Source organism: Malaya genurostris, chromosome 2 (genome assembly GCF_030247185.1).
Source record: "Malaya genurostris strain Urasoe2022 chromosome 2, Malgen_1.1, whole genome shotgun sequence".
NCBI classification, from domain to species: domain Eukaryota; kingdom Metazoa; phylum Arthropoda; class Insecta; order Diptera; family Culicidae; genus Malaya; species Malaya genurostris.
In genome coordinates this window covers 75,084,884-75,101,057 of record NC_080571.1, presented here as the reverse complement: position 1 = coordinate 75,101,057, position 16,174 = coordinate 75,084,884, and the positions used below count along the sequence as shown (strand labels likewise).

General features: G+C 35.8%; 2 protein-coding genes across 2 annotated transcripts; both read right to left on the bottom strand.

Moving 5' to 3' along the window:
- Positions 1-3,714: 3,714 nt before the first annotated feature.
- LOC131430078 (uncharacterized) lies at positions 3,715-4,594 on the bottom strand. The gene is made up of 4 exons (XM_058594727.1): positions 4,438-4,594; positions 4,177-4,377; positions 4,032-4,118; positions 3,715-3,975 (listed from the first exon to the last, which is right to left on the bottom strand). The coding sequence occupies exons 1-4, from the start codon at positions 4,498-4,500 to the stop codon at positions 3,748-3,750; spliced, it is 579 nt and encodes a 192-aa protein (XP_058450710.1). The 5' UTR covers positions 4,501-4,594; the 3' UTR covers positions 3,715-3,747.
- Positions 4,595-9,912: 5,318 nt separating this feature from the next.
- Positions 9,913-11,199, bottom strand: LOC131432336 (uncharacterized). Its single transcript, XM_058598546.1, has 4 exons — positions 10,838-11,199; positions 10,572-10,769; positions 10,252-10,335; positions 9,913-10,196 (listed from the first exon to the last, which is right to left on the bottom strand). The coding sequence occupies exons 1-4, from the start codon at positions 11,039-11,041 to the stop codon at positions 10,068-10,070; spliced, it is 615 nt and encodes a 204-aa protein (XP_058454529.1). The 5' UTR covers positions 11,042-11,199; the 3' UTR covers positions 9,913-10,067.
- Positions 11,200-16,174: the final 4,975 nt, after the last annotated feature.

The window sequence follows — 16,174 nt, the reverse complement described above, 5'->3', positions numbered from 1 at the left end:
TAGAGACGTGAATATGTAATTTTTTCCTATATATACGTTGTAGCTAACTTTCTGAGCATCCAGTAGAAATTAAGCAGATAGGGCATTTTGGGCGCGTGAAAAAAAACCTGGAACGAAAAAAAACGGTCTGCTACAAAATGTTTGATTCAATTTACGAACTTCACAAAATTCGTGGGTGTAAAATTTATTAAGATTCGTTGAAAAACGAAGTAACCGTTCCAACTTTTTTTCAGGCTTGATATTTGGAGTGTTAATAATGTACCAAATCACGTGCTTTAAAAAATTTTCAGCGTTCGAATCTCCCAGTAACCGGAGCAATAAAAAAGGCTGGATGACTCGAGAAATCCTGCGAACTTTTCGATTTTTGCTTCTTATCAGTTCACCGAAATATGTCTTTGGTCGTTTACGTAGCAGCTTTTGTTACAATCTCGAATTGGTTATCCGCACTTGTTACAAAAACTGAATTTATAGATTTACTGCCTGATGAAGAGTGTGACTATGAAATTTTCGCTCCATTGGGCTTTTCCCTGTTCAATAAAAAAGGTTTAATTCAACTAAAAAATAAAATCGAACTATATGAGCAATATATGTCACATTTTATGCACTTGACATTATATAATTGTATAAATAATCAAAACATTAAGTATGAAATTCTAGTTTTCACACTATCGAATTCCTCAGATTTCAGATGTCGATAGCTTATTCATCTTAATACTTTAGTAACTTACTTACTAAAAACAGTTAGTTGTTCAAAATCTGTCTCTCCTTCATCAACTTATTCAAAAACTGATCGATAAGATCACTCTCATAAACAAGTATGGTATTCAGTTACAGAACATCACATTGTAGATACAATAAGAGCTGTTTCATCAATCGTTCAATAGGTATTGGAACCTTGAAACACCTTCTCGAAGAAACCATCTTAATAAGTCAACATGATTTTGAGTTGCAGGAATTTCGAACGTTGAATGGCACACAAGAGTCAGCCATGCGAGAAATTTCAATTACTGTTTACACAATTTGATCTGTTTTGACCTCCGGAGCATTCTTTCCGAAAACGCCGACACCACCGAAAGTAAAATATTTGCGATATTTCATGTTCAAACTGTTTTTCTATTGTGAACATATGAATTATTTCATGCTCTTTTCAAAGCGCCCCTGGCGGTGCAGTTCTCAACAAATTGTCGGTCAAACTGCACTAAATTGTTGGTCTAAGTATCTACAACAAGTTTGCCGAAGATTGTATAGCTCTATCTGTCGACCGAAGCGAGATAATCGTTCACAGCCCCAATCAGTCGAAATCCCATATGCTCTGGGTCAAGTTTAACGCGGATTCGCTTTTCACGCCCCCGGTGTACCGCGTTATACGAGACCCCTCTGTATTTGGAATCGGTTTCCAATTCCGGAAAATTTTATCAGAAGACATTTTAGTAGATCTCAAATCGATTTCTCAGAGATGGCTCCGGTTTTTATGGTCGTAGTTTTGAATAAAAGGTTTAACGGTCTCATCAATTTTGTCCGGATCAGACTTTCGGTGATGAGTGTTGAACATTTTAATCCTTTATATAAGTTATGAGAAAAAATGGATGGTGAATTCGTCTTAGATTCGCATCAAGGGTCTAAAAATCAGCATCAATTGCTTTCAAATTTTCTTCAGGTTATACTTCCGGTACTGGAATTATATGTGTGACGTGGTAAAAGTGGGTTTAATTTTTAACCTAATATTGATCAATAGCAACACATTGATTTTGTGTGTTTGTTCGAAGAAATCCGCTGTTGAATCTCATCGAATGCGTGAGTGGGCATACGGTTCTCATGTTCTATCGGGAGCTACATGCAAATAATGTTTCAACACTTTAAAAGTGGCAATTTTTGTATAAGAAACGAGGAACATGAAAGGCCCTTGAAAAAAAGTGTTGCACGAAGGTGACTGAAAAACAAACAGCTTTTTCCATATATTCGAAAGCCCAAGACAGCCAGAAACCTTTCGAACAATTTGTGAAATGTTACTGACCTTTTCAGTCAAATCAATTCCGCATCGGATTGTGTGACTGTCGATAAAAGGTGGATCTATTTTGAGAATCTTAAGCTCAAAAACTGCAATTAAATACATTTAGCAAGCAGATAGTGATCCGCATTTTGTGGGATCAGTTTATTATATACTACTGAAACCGAGTGAAATTGTTAATACTCAATGTTATGAACAACAAATGATCGATTTGAGCTGAGCAATTCAGCTAAAGCTAGCAAAATATGGCATCGGATAGATTCAAGTTATACTATACACCTCACAATTAGGAATTAGTCCGGTAGTAGATCGAGGAGTTTGGATGGGAAATCCTAACCCCTTCTGATTATCACCAAGATGGGACAAGCACTCGCTTAGCTACCTTATGATCAAAAAAGAACCGGAATTTTCATTTTAAAATTCCCGCACTTATCCAATCGGTAAACTTTTATTCTCTCAACGTTGGCAACACTTTTATACACATTTTGTCAAATTTTGACGCATATCGTACGATTAGCTTTTGTTTGGCGTCTATACAAAGAAGTTGAAAAATTTTCGTGTGGCGATTTTTATAATGGATGAAAATTTAGAACAACGGCTCGCCTTCGAAGCGCCATTCGGTCGATTGTTGTGCGGTTTCGACGTCATACTCATAGATCCACACCTCATCACCAGTTATGATGCATTCGATGAATGTGGGGTCACTATCGGCGTTGGAAATCATCTCTTTGGCCAGATCAACACGACGCTGTTTTTGAATGAAATTCAGCTTTTTTGGCACCAGCCGGGAAGCGACGCATTTCAAACCCAAAACATCAGTTAAAATGTGTTCGGCTGATCCATAAGAGATGCCCAACAACACAGCAATCTCTCTAATCGGTACAGAACGATTTTGCAACACGATTTGCTTCGCCGATTCAATGTTTTCTTCAGTAACAGATGTTGTTGGGCGGTCAGGGATCTCATCATGATCCAAGCTTGTACGACCACCTTTGAAGCGTTTATACCACTCGTATGCCTGTGTTTTTCCTAGACACGATTCATCAAAGGCCTTTTCTAACATTTTCAACGTTTCGGAACACTTAAATCCATTTGCAACAAAAAATTTGATGAACGCACGTTGTTCTAAATTTTCATCCATTATAAAAATCGCCACGCGAAAATTTTTCAACTTCTTTGTATAGACACCAAACAAAAACTAATCGTACGATATGCGTCAAAATTTGACAGAATGTGTATAAAAGTGTTGTCAACGTTGAGAGAATAAAAGTTTACCGATTGGACAAGCGCGGGAATTTTAAAATGAAAATTCCGGTTCTTTTTTGATCATAAGGTACATTACGCTGACTTCGAAGAAGTCGCAAAGTGGGTCGAATCTTTTTTCGAATCAAAGCATTTTTACGAGAACTCCACCGATTGTCAGGAAGATGCGAAAAACAGGATTAATATTTTGAATAAGCAAGTTTGCAATTGTCCTATTCAGGCCCGTACCCAGGATTTCATTTGGAGAGGGGCCTAAAGATTAAAAAATAATGTTACTGAAGATTGCTTATGTACCTAATTCTCGGTGTGCCTTTGACGGCTGTTTTTTACATACACTTCAAACTTTTCCACAAACTTTTTCGGCCCCCCCTCTGGGTACGTGACTGGTCCTAATCAAATAAACTCATTCGAAACTTACATATCTAACTCATGGAATAAAACTATTGTTATCTTTTTAATTTTTTTTATTACACGCTCTAATTTATAGATTTAATCAAACGGTATTCTCTCCACTTGAAAATCAAGTAATCTGGCTTTTCTTCGGGAGTTATTTTCGCTAATTCATCCAGTTGCAGGGTATGAAGAATACAACTCAAAAGCTTCTTCAAGTTCACCAGTAAAGCGGCAGAGCTTTCCGTACCATAATGTAAATATTCATCTAGACGACACCGGAAATGTTCCAATTTCCCATGACCTGATTCCAGCTGTAAGCAAGTCAGCGTTAATTCATCATTTGATTCGTACTTCAGTATTATCTCACCTCAACAATATTCGGATGAACCAACCGCGGTGTGTAATGGAATCTGAAATAGTGCTCCCTCAGGTCAGTGCAGTCTTCGAACAAAGCCTACAAATTAGCAACAATTGTAAAAGAATTGCAATTTATATTCCTTATACTGGCTAACCCCACAGCAGAACAACTGCTTAAACAGTTGATTGTGAGTATCTTCTCGATTAATTTGATCGAATTTTGATATCAACAATTGTAGATTGCATGCAATTTCTTTCAGATGTCGTTGGTAGTTTCTCCGGTACACATTTCGGTACTCTATAACATTATTGTACTCTTCCAGAAAGTGTTCAACATCGGTGGTAAATTTCTGAAGCTATTAAAAACATAGAATGTATTAATATTACAATTAACAATTGAACAACAATTATATTACATTTCGATATTTATCACTGAAGTCCAATGTTCGTTGTCGATAGAATCCATCGGTTTGTACCATCGTAGTGTTGATGCCCGCCGATATCTTGTCTTCTGATCGCGAAAGCTAATGTGATAGTGATTTGATATAATGACGAATTTTAACCCCTCAGGACAAAGAAACTATTTCTAACGCGAACGTTGTGACTGTTGTTGTTTTTGGCATTCTTGAAGTGGCCGCACTTCCTCTGAATTGTTATGGTGGTAGGAATATTTTTCGTCGTTTTTTGCACGCTTGTATCGTTTGTTGAGCACAACACTGTAAGTTAATAGGTATGTGGAATGCACAAAAGGTAATGTAAAAAAATAGACACTGCTCAGACAAGGTTCATGTTTGCCAAAAAGATCGACAGGGATATCAAAATAGGTCCTATGAGTTAACTACATCGTGTTTATGAAGTCATTATTCATAGTTTGCTTAGAATCTTCGATCTAATATATCGCAAATCTAAATAGTTAGCCCTTAAAAATGCAATATTGTATCAAAACAGCATTCCGGAAACACCTCAAATTTCGTGTTCACGCGTTTTATGCAAAGTTATGTCGACCTTGCGCCTTTTATACTGTCTTCTACTATGAACGAACTAACGTACAGATGAAATTATCATTTTTTATATCATTTATTTTACCCCGGCTTTAACCATCAAATTATCATTGAAATCCATAATCTTCCAGGAATTTTATCTATAACACTTCGTTAGAAATGAGTTAAGCAATCCAAAGATATTAGAAATAGTATGTTTTATGCTCAACGTACAACACGCAGAGAAATGGAGCTTTTTTAGAATAACAAAACAGTCAGTATATTATTAAATTTGATCTATGTTAATCTCAAACTAGAATATGATTGTTTTGAAGGGTTGAATCATGTAAATTAACTCGTCTACTTTAAAAGTAGTGTATGTTCGACACATATGTAAATCATTCTTGTAAAATTCAGTCAATTTTCGAATTACGTTCTTATTATTTGGGTCATATGTGGATTTACGTCGGATTTATCGGTAAATTTCATTATTTTTTGCTGTGTAGATCAGAATTTAACTTTGCTGATGAATGATATCTGTTTGATTCGAAGTAAAATTCTGATCTTCACAGCAAAAAAAATGAAATTTACCGATAAATCCGACGTAAATCCGTATATGACTCAAATCATAGGAACGTAATTCGTAATTTAACTGAATTTTACAAGAATATGTGTCGAATATACACTACTTTTGAAGTAAACGAGTAAATTTACATGATTCAAAACATAAAAATATGTCAGGATGCATTAAATATTTGTAAGATTTACTGTAAAAATGAGTTGTTTTTTTACGCTCGTGTATGTCGGTCTTAGAAGACGTAAATTTACACGATATTTTCTAGGTGTGTACACGTTAAGAAAAATTTATATCTTTATAGATGCACATAAATGGAGCGTCGCGATTCACTTACATATTCACGATTCAAAGCATGTCATATCAGTAACTTCACAGTTAATGTAGCTTAAGCTTACATCGATATAGACGCGAAGTTTATTTTTACATGTTAATAGATGTAATATTGTGTCATCACCGAAGAAATTATGGCATGCTTGAATTTACGTCAAGCGTGAAATTCATTTTTTCTAAGAGTGTAGGCTAATGAATAAATGGTTTTTAAAATTTAAAACACATCACATATTGACTGTATCAAATGTTCGTTGAGTCCAAACTGATTTTTCAAATGAAATTCGCTGTATTATTGTTTGCCCAGAAATTGACAGGAATGCACAAGTAAAACATTTGTTATGCTGATCAAAACATTGATTGCAACCAACTTATCCTGTGCGAAAAATTAATTGTCTTGTTTTCTAGTTTAAAGCAATAGTATATTCAATATTACACAAGGTTTTCTTTTTTTCACAATTTCAATTAAAAACAAAACACGTTGTGTGAAACTCAAATTTGGTTATTTTTACTATTTTTGTTTCTCTGTGTGAAGTTCTGTGGGAACGTGGCACACGGCATAATAGCCTGTTCGCACTATACCGGGACGACCGGGTCGGGACCATCCGGGACTATCCGGGACGATTTTTTTCCTCATCAGCGATGACTGAGCTGCCGGCGTATGTATGTATTAGAATCCCGGATCCGGGATAAAATTCATTTGGTTGTCCCCGATATTCCTCGCCGAGTTTTTTTTCCAGCGCCGACGGTGCGAAAAACTCGGCGAGGAATATTGGCGGCAATCAAATGGATTTATCTTGGATCCGGAATTCAATACATACACACGCCGGCAGCTCAGTCATCGCTGATGAGGAAAAAAAATGCTGCGATCTTTACAAGAACGTAACGTTGTTCTGATATCGGAAGCCATCTTGTAATGAAATTGATTATGCTATTTTAGAGCTTCCAATTCGCAACAGCAATATGCAATGCAAATGTACCCAAAATAAAATCACATTCAGAATATTTTCTACAAAGACAAAAGATTTTGTTTCAATTTCTGCTGGTTGATTCTATACCATGCAATACTTTCGATTAAACATTCGATTTAGCATGAATCTGATTTATGGATGCCAGCGGAACGCCGAATTTTACTGTTGAATGTTTATTTGTGATTGCTGTATTCATTGGGTCCGCCAAACAAGCGAAATCTTGCGCTTCTGTTACTTCTGTGTATGAAATTTTTGTTAATAGTGTAATATTTTTAAAACCAAAGCAGGAAACATGCTTTGTGATTGGATTTTACTATTGCTATTATTGTCTTTATAATTATTTTTAACCACAGTATGTATGAAAATAATACGTGCTGTTTTTATTGACGATATTACTGCACCACCACTCACCTCATTGAATGTCATTATTTTCAGGGAAAATCGTGCAGGAGAATGACTGATAATCGTGAGAATGATTTTGAATGATTATCATTTCATTGTTTGAGTTTATAGAGCATCATCATATTGCCGTTCTACGCCTAATTGTCCATATGTATACGAATTCCCAAAGAATAAGGACAATTAAGTGTAAAACGGCAGTATAATGATATTGAACGGGATTTTGTTTACCCATACTCTCTTTGAGTGATCATGATTACACTGCAAGTAATAATAGTAATGATTTACAACTATAACCTGTGTTGGACATTTCCTAATCAAGTCGAACTCCTATACTAGGAATTCGTTTCGAGCAACGAGAAACTGATGAGTTGAATGCGAAGCTTAAAAATAGATAGATCTGGTTGATTTGTGTTATTGGAACATAACACAAGTTTACCGTGGAACATGGAACAACCACGCCGAAGCGTTTCTTTACATTACGATAGCCACCATTACCGGCCGACCCCATCTCTATCGTTCACAGGAAAGGATCAAAGATAATGAGGAGACGAAAAGTTGATGTCTTACCTTATTAGAACAATTCCATTGACTACACCCAGGCCCGTACTCAAGGTTTCGTTCCGGGAGGAGGCCAGATCAAACATAAATTCCCAATTTCAGGTTCCGGAAGTAGCGGTCGAAAACTACAAAATGAAACTCACATCGATTTCTTGATAGTTTGGAACAGATAAGCGCAAGGAGATCGTGATAGTCCTAGAAAGCCAAATTGGGTGAATAATGTGGATGGGGAAGCAATTGGAATCGTTGATGATTGCGTTGCTCTTATATACAGGCACACTGTCTATCTTTTCGTTATACAATCGCTCCAATAATGCACGCATATTGATTCACTGTAGATGGTTTATTTTTCCTTTTTCAATGCAGTTTATGAAAAGTTTGCTATGCCGTTCCCAGATAACTGACGTCATGAACCCATTGAGCCTCCCTAGACTCATTCCGGCTTTAGTTCATTTCTGGATGTGTAATAATGGATCCAGGTTTCGTCAACAGTTACCAAAAAGTCCTACCGAATTTGCAGCAGCATAGTCTAGCACGTTTCCGAAGTGCGCTCGCGTTGGTCTTTTCAGTTCGGAGTATGTATTCGCGGCATCCAGCGGATATCTTTTCATCTGCAGAATCTTACTCAAACTATGGTAAGTGCGCTATGTACTAATCCTTGTTGCATCTGTCGGCTCGCGCACCTTCTATTTCCAGTCATCCAGCACCATCTCGTGTAGTTTTGACATTGTCCTTTGTAAACGCATCAAAGTACATTCCGCTACGGGCTTCATCGGTAGTGGAGTCTCAATCACCACGAAATTCTCTAAAACACAATTTCACGGTGCAATCTAAAGGAGCACTAGACTCATGATATCATATCATAACTTTTGTTTGGCTTCCTCCGCCGTTTGCCTCCAAAGTTTTTTTTAAACCAAAATCTTGAACCAAAAAGTTTTCTATGTATAAGAAATAAATGTGTGAATAGTATGTAAAAAGCAATCTATAATTTCCGATTTCGGGAGAGGCCGGGGCCCCTTGACCACCCCCCCCTCTGGGTACGAGCCTGACTACACCACAGTTTTATGGATAAACTGACGCGATTGGTCAAAGCAAGAATGAATCGCGAGTGATGTGCTACGTCCGAGTATCGAGTCTCTTCGAATCTTGGAGAGGACTACGGCAAGGTGATGGACTATTTCGTCTCTTGTTGAATATTGCTCGAGGTGGTTGGCGAGTTCGTGTATTTGGGATCACTGGTGACATCCGATAATGATATCAGCAGAGGAATCCAAAGACATATTTTGGCTGGAAATCGTGCATACTTGGACTCTCGAGTAAAGTACTCTAACGCTCGAAATTGACCATCTACAAAACACTCATTAGACCGGTTGTTCTCTATGACCTGAACTATGTTGGCAGAAGATCAACGAGCCCTCAGTGTTTTCGAAAGAAAAGTGCTGTGGAACAGCTGCTTGAAGAACCTTCTACGGACAGCTAAAATTGGACGGCTACATAGGGTTGGGCATGTCATAAGGATGCCGGACGAGACACAAGGCACAGCGAGCAAGGTGGATCGATCAAGCGGAGGGAGATTTACGAAGTGTCCGGGCATTGAGCGGCCATATATCGAGCTACATGCAGACGTTTTCTAGATTCTAGATAGGTAAGCTAAGATAAGTACCGACTACACCAGCCCTGTCAAATCGGGAATCAAATTTCCATGATCGCTATTTGTCTTTAATCACCAACTTTACACACAGAAGATTGGTAATGTTAAAAAGACTTCACTGTAATTAAATTCAACCTAGGTTTGGAAAGTTTTCCTTCGAAACTTGCGTCTCCATATGAAAAATAAATAAAAAATCACTTCTACTTTGCATAGAATCACCGCATAATTACAATTATAATACAAATGTTCGAACGAGCAATAAGGATTGAAAATTTTCAGCACGCCTGCTGCGATCGTTTTTCTAATGTAATAAATTTTTTTTTTTCCTAACAAATAGCGTCCTAAAAAAATAATTGGAACATAATAACATAGTAAGAGAGTAAACGGGAATTTATGGGTATGAAGTCAGAAACGCATGCCAAGGATTAAATAAAACTTAAGCTTTATTAGTCGTAAATTGCCGATTAGGTTATATCAATCAATATTGTTTCGCTTGTATGAAACTTAATTTGTATTTTTGTTTTTAGTTTTTCATTAGATTGTACAAAACATAATTCGACAACTTCTTTCGCGCTCCGCATCATTCTTTCAAAATTGTATTCGTTTTCCGTAGCAGTCTTCTTAGCATAAATAATAGCTCTTTGTTGACGACTCGCCCATGTATCTTGTACAGCTTGACGCTTTTGTAGTAAGCAACTACTGTTTCCAACTGAAATATGGTATAATTAAACAAAAATTCGTTCGTTTGTGATCTAAAAATATACTTCTGGTCCCGCGGCGTTAACATTTGCTTTTGAATGAGCTTCTTGGTAGTGTTCAACGAAGTCCTCTTTGTTCATAAGTTTATCCTAAAACACAAGACATTGTTAGACAGGATATTTTTTTCTGAAAATAAAACACCCAAGCAATGTACAGTGCATGATTTAACTATTGAACTAATCAAGTTCACGAACTGATAGCTAGCAGTGATCACGTTTGTTTCAGATTCATCGATTCACAATTGGTTAGCGTACATTGTGTTATTTTTACTTTGCTTGTCACTGGGTGAAACCAAAACCAGAAACCAGACAATTAACAGCCTTACCCCACAACATTTTATGTGTATGCAAAGGTAATCATCTCGTGGTAGTTGATTGAGAATGAACTGATGCAGCAATGCAATAAGAAGTTCTCTTAATGCACTTAATCTCGAGATCCACAATGATCGATTCGGTTTTCTGTTTTCCATTAGATCATCGTACTGGCTTAGGAAGTCGTTAGTTTTTTGCATGAACTCGTGTAACTGAAAAACGGTTAAATGGCTGGAGTGATAATGCAATAGAATTACTTATTCATTGTTTAAATCTATACCAATTCAAATTTTGTTTTATCTGGATCAACCTCTTCTTCCGAAATTTCATCTTCCCAGTTATCCTCTGGCTGTTCATCTGACCCTAGCTCTTCGGAATCTGCCTCTGTTGACTCTTTTTCCTCTACATCTTCGGGCGGCGATGGCGGTGCCTCTGCATTTGCCTCTGCATTTGCCTTTTTAACCTTCTTTACCTTTACCACCATTTCCGCGTGTGAACTCTCTAACTTTCAATAATTATGTACGATTTTTCAAGAGACGTTATCACGTTATCACTGTTCGTAAAACTTCGGTAAGTTATCAGAACTGTTTTCCAACCAAAGGCCACGAAAGCTCGACTAATAATGAATCTTTTCGAATAGTCAAGTAACAAAGTTACCGATGAATCAGTTTAGGACACGATCATTTGCCGAGCTGTTCAGTGTCAAATCATCATTAGGTATTAGATGAGGAAGATGACGAATTTGAGCGATTAGCTGCCAAAAATAAGCATTGCAGATCTACTGATTCGTCTGTCTTGTTTATAAATATGGCCATTGGGTGCCATTGAAACAATAGACAGATGATAGAAAGTACGCTCAAAGTTTAGGATTCTTAAATTAGTCATCAGTTTATCCTGTTCTGCTTGGATTTCGCAATCAAATTTTATTGGTTTTGGATATCATTTCAATCACATTACATTTTCCGTGTACGCACATACGAATACAATTTCCTGTTGAAACATTAGTATGAAATTGACTCGGTTGTATATTTATTGATTTCGTGAAGCATATGTTTATTTTACAATGTATAGTTTTATTCTACGCATTATTTCAACTACAAAGTTGGGATTTTATCTACTTCGTTGGGCAAAGCTTTATTCGATTATTTTTCGAATAGTTCTATTATGTTTCGTTTTCGAAATTGGTTGCCATGCACCTAAAAATTAAATTGAAAGATTAATGAAACTGATTTAACGCGTTAAGAAATCATGTCGTTTACCACCTTTAAGTGTTTGTTTATTGATGAGCATGTAGCGTACGTCATATGCTTAACCCTTTCACGACCATAAGATGTGCAGGACGAAATATGTCAGTACAAGACAATATTTTAGCTATTTGGGGTGTAAATTAAGAGAACATCACTAGAAAAACATAGCAGGGTGCATAAGTTTCCTATAATTTCATGGGAAATATTTTTCCCTATGATTCTTAGAAATAAATAAAAGAAGAGTTGGGTTTATTATATCGTAATTTAATTTGATACTTTAATTGCTTCAATTATCAGAATAGTAGAATAAATAGTTAGTTATGGCATCCCGATCAACAGAGCATAACAGGATTCTATCAAAATTATATGTGATCTTAATATTTATATCTCATTATGTTATAAATATGATTCCAAATCAGAAGCAAACATTCAGATTTTATTAAGATTATAGCAAGTCCAGATATTATATTATGGGCCGTTATATTTCAGGTAAAACTATACTAGAGAATTAAAAAAAAGAGTTCAATTACTTTTGTCGAACATGTTTTTGACTTTCAACCCGAAAAATAAAGCTTCAATAAAGAGCAGTAACAAACATTTTTTCCAATTTCACATACCTGAAAATGCTTTTGAAAACAATAATTTGATATTTGATTTTGAAATGACAGCCTAAATTTTAAATTTGAGAACATTCCTAAGTAGCTCCTACTTAAATTGTGTAAAGTTTTTATTCAAATATTAATTTTAAACTGAAAATGAATATTTTTCAAGATGATTCAAGATTGCGCTTTTAAACTCGACTAAAAAATATTAGAAATAGTGATATAGCATTCGACTCAGTTCATTTAATCCGCAATGTTTCCTAGGAGATGATTTTCACAAGCTTGGAGTAAAATGAATGCTCAAATTCTTCAATTTTATCGGTGGCCGATTTTGTTTCCGAAAACACAGAGTGATAAGTGTTAACAATTTCAAAACGTCTTCAAAAGTGACGCTGCAAGAACAAAATCTAAACTCAGCTCAAAACTTTCTCGATTTATAGGTCTTTTAGTTGCAGATTGAAAATAGCGACTTAAGTTTAACGGACCCCGGATGTACTAAAAATAGAGAAAAAAATCTTAAAAAATTCGTATCGATTTATGTTTAGTTCTTGCTGTACTTTATACTATGTTGATCTGATGATTTTTTACGTAATTCTAAATAAAAACTTTGTTAATATTACATTGAAAAATGTTCTTTAGTGGCGCTGATGATATCATCATGGCCTAACGTAAACTAAAGTAATATAGAATCACTTTCACAATTTTTGGATAAAAAATCAGTAAAATCCAAATGAGTTGGTTAGGTCATCAATTAATATGATCTACGATTTGCAGATATCGAATTTGTCATCTATATCATTGCATGAACATTTTTACATTCATGAATCAGACAAAAACGATTTATTGCACCATAATACCTTCGATTTGAAAAGTTCAATATATCCATATCTGATAAATTTATGATAGTCGCATTTCGTAGTATTTTGATTACTTCCAATCCGGAACCATCAGCATGGATTCGAAATTTGCAATGTAGAGTTTAAAGCAACCGACCCGCATTATGAGACTTTCCATTTGAATCATTTTTCTGTGAGTCGATCTAGGTAGGGTAAAGTGTTATAATATGCCCCCCTTAAGAAAACATTGAGATATTTCCAAGTGTATTGATATATTTTCCTCGAGAATGTAAGTATTTCATTGCAATACGGATGAGGAACATAATTTTCAATGACTCCAATAGAAAAGATGAGAATTGATTGATATAAACACATTTTCCAAAACGGCCACAATCTTAGTTTTTTTCGCTCGCCTCAGACATAATGCCCCAGCAGCCGTAAAATATGTCTCACAACAAATCAGTGGCATGACACACAACAAAAGACATTTTATCCCACAACAATGATGCATTATGCTTCTTGAAATGCCCATAAAGTTACTGTTTTGAGATAATCAGTATGTCAAAGAAATGGCGGATAAAACATGTATTTAGTCGAAGCAAAACCTTACATCGAAAAGCTGCCAAATGAAATTTTTAGTTTTTTCATACTTTCCTGCAAACGACAACCACCAAACTTGCATAGCAAAAAGATCCTAAGAAAAGATAGTGTTAGTGATAAAACTTTGGTTCAGAAAAGTCTTCAATGCTTAAGAAAGGAAAGGGGGCATTTTGGCTAGCAGGAGCGCTTTATAAGACTTTCCCCTAGATATCAAACAATCAAACTGGAATAAAAGTTCAATTTTGACATTACTGTCGGGTCTTCTGGCTGCAGATATCGCAAACTAATGTGACTAATAGGCAGTGGGTTGTTCATCAATCTTAAAAACTTGCTATTCGAATCGATGTAATATACACTTCTGATTTTTCACTGACTTTCAAACGAATTTTTTTTTAATCAAAATTTACGAAAATCGATTCAGACATCTCCGAGAAAATTAAGTTCACATTTTAAACAAATATACCCGCCAAGCGACATACATACACGTACAGACAATTCACTACTTAAATTGAACGAACGAACTGATTTGAATTGAAAGTCAGCCCTCTTGATACGAAGAAGAAAAAACTGGAAAACTATCATTCATTAGTTAATTTACTCAGATTCTATAAGGTAGTTTTGTTTCACTGAATTTAATCATTTCCGTTCATTTACAACTATTCTTCAGTATTAAAAAAAGCTTGTTCATAGTTCTAAAATAGCCCCTTTATCATTTCTATGCCGGTTGGAAGGGAACGACGAAAGAGGTGGAGAGCGATAGATTATTTTTGTAGCAATATGGCCTTACACTAGTTATTATATGATGCCAATATATCCTCCCAACCTCAGTTGGTTCTCATGCCCCGATGCAATCGTAGCGTATGTTGGCAACTCAAAACTTCCCGGTTCGAAACCAGTCGTTTAACTGTGCATGATTTTTTATGGCAAATCAAATCGCCTAAAGGTATGCAATTTCATCTTGCTTCGTGAAATCTATTTTTAGCTTTGCACGATAAAGCCTTTCCTCCCAAAAATGGGTAATAACAGCTGAAAAGTCGTACTAAATTTGTAACAAATTTAGATATAATATTGATATTTACATATCAAGGTTTGTAACAATTTTGTTATCACCTTGGTTAAATTTAGTTATAATTTTTGTTATTTGAACTATTAACGAGGCCAAGATTATGACTAATTTAGATAGAAGAAACGTAACAACCCCAGATACAATTTTGTTATCCCTTGTTGATCGGGATTCTACGAAACGATTGCATGTACTTGTAAACGTTGCACATAACACATTTATTATGTGTTCTATTTTCTATACGTCATTTTGCACTTTATTAGTGCAATAAAGATTGATAGTTCTTTTTACTTATTAGTTCAGAAACACATTTGTCGAATTGGAAATAAGTTTTCTTTAACATTCAGTAAAAAACATCGATTTAATAGTAATTGAAGAATCTATAATGATTTTTATAAAAGGGAAACCTATTTCCCTTGAGCGTTAAGGGGTTAAGAAGGAAAAAAAATCCATTATAATTTTCGAAGTTAATATGAAAGAACTTGTTTCTGGATCGATTCAATGCTATCTTTGTGCTACACTTTCTTCTGTGTATAACTTTGTATTGTATGTATAAAACTTGACGAAATTTTGGGTTAAACTTCTAGTTTAGAGTGTAATTTACACGTGCAAAGTTGCACCACAATTCGTGTCAAATGGCTATCAAAATGGTTTCAAAGTAAAAAGTGCTTCGAAAAAAAAAATTGTGCACCCACTAGTGTAAAAACCAGTTCAATCGCACAGGTGGAGCGTGAAACGATTGGGAATCAACAGTTTGATCGTGTCACGTGTGGTAAAATTGTTGACGGAGACTGCAGACACGTGAACAAAAGGAAAGTGAGGGACTACTTCGAGCGCATTCCTAACCTCGATTCGGGATGTGATCAATAAGGATAATTCGTTCGTCTGATTCGTCCAGCAGAAAATGAAGAGCGGGGCTTCCAGTAAGGGAGGCGCCTAATCGAACCAACTAACATAATACGATGGCAAAATCCCGCAAAGCGGACGTCAAACGGATCCTCGGCATGGTGTTTTTTGTCGGTAAGTCCCGCGTGGAAGTTCCGGAAAAGTTTTGGAAAAATAGGGTCGAATAATTTGCCTGCAAATATTTGGTATGGCAAGCGATCTGTGCATACGACAAATTTAACAAGCCGCACATGAGCAATTCCATACGAACTCGAAGGGTCGATTTTTTCTTGTATTTTTTATTAGGCTTTCATATGCATTCTTTATGATCAAAAGAGACAATTTGCATCATAAGTTTGCCATTTTTACTCTAGCCTTACTCTT

Excerpts from the sequence above, each read along its gene's own strand:
- LOC131430078 (XM_058594727.1), bottom strand. The coding sequence starts at position 4,500 with ATGGTACAAACCGATGGATTCTATCGACAACGAACATTGGACTTCAGT. Across the intron at positions 4,119-4,176 it reads AGCAGTTGTTCTGCTGTGGG|GCTTTGTTCGAAGACTGCAC; the intron begins GTTAGCCAGTAT and ends GCTAATTTGTAG. Across the intron at positions 3,976-4,031 it reads TTCATCCGAATATTGTTGAG|CTGGAATCAGGTCATGGGAA; the intron begins GTGAGATAATAC and ends ACTTGCTTACAG.
- LOC131432336 (XM_058598546.1), bottom strand. The coding sequence starts at position 11,041 with ATGGTGGTAAAGGTAAAGAAGGTTAAAAAGGCAAATGCAGAGGCAAAT. Across the intron at positions 10,770-10,837 it reads ATAAAACAAAATTTGAATTG|TTACACGAGTTCATGCAAAA; the intron begins GTATAGATTTAA and ends ACCGTTTTTCAG. Across the intron at positions 10,197-10,251 it reads TTAACGCCGCGGGACCAGAA|TTGGAAACAGTAGTTGCTTA; the intron begins GTATATTTTTAG and ends ACCATATTTCAG.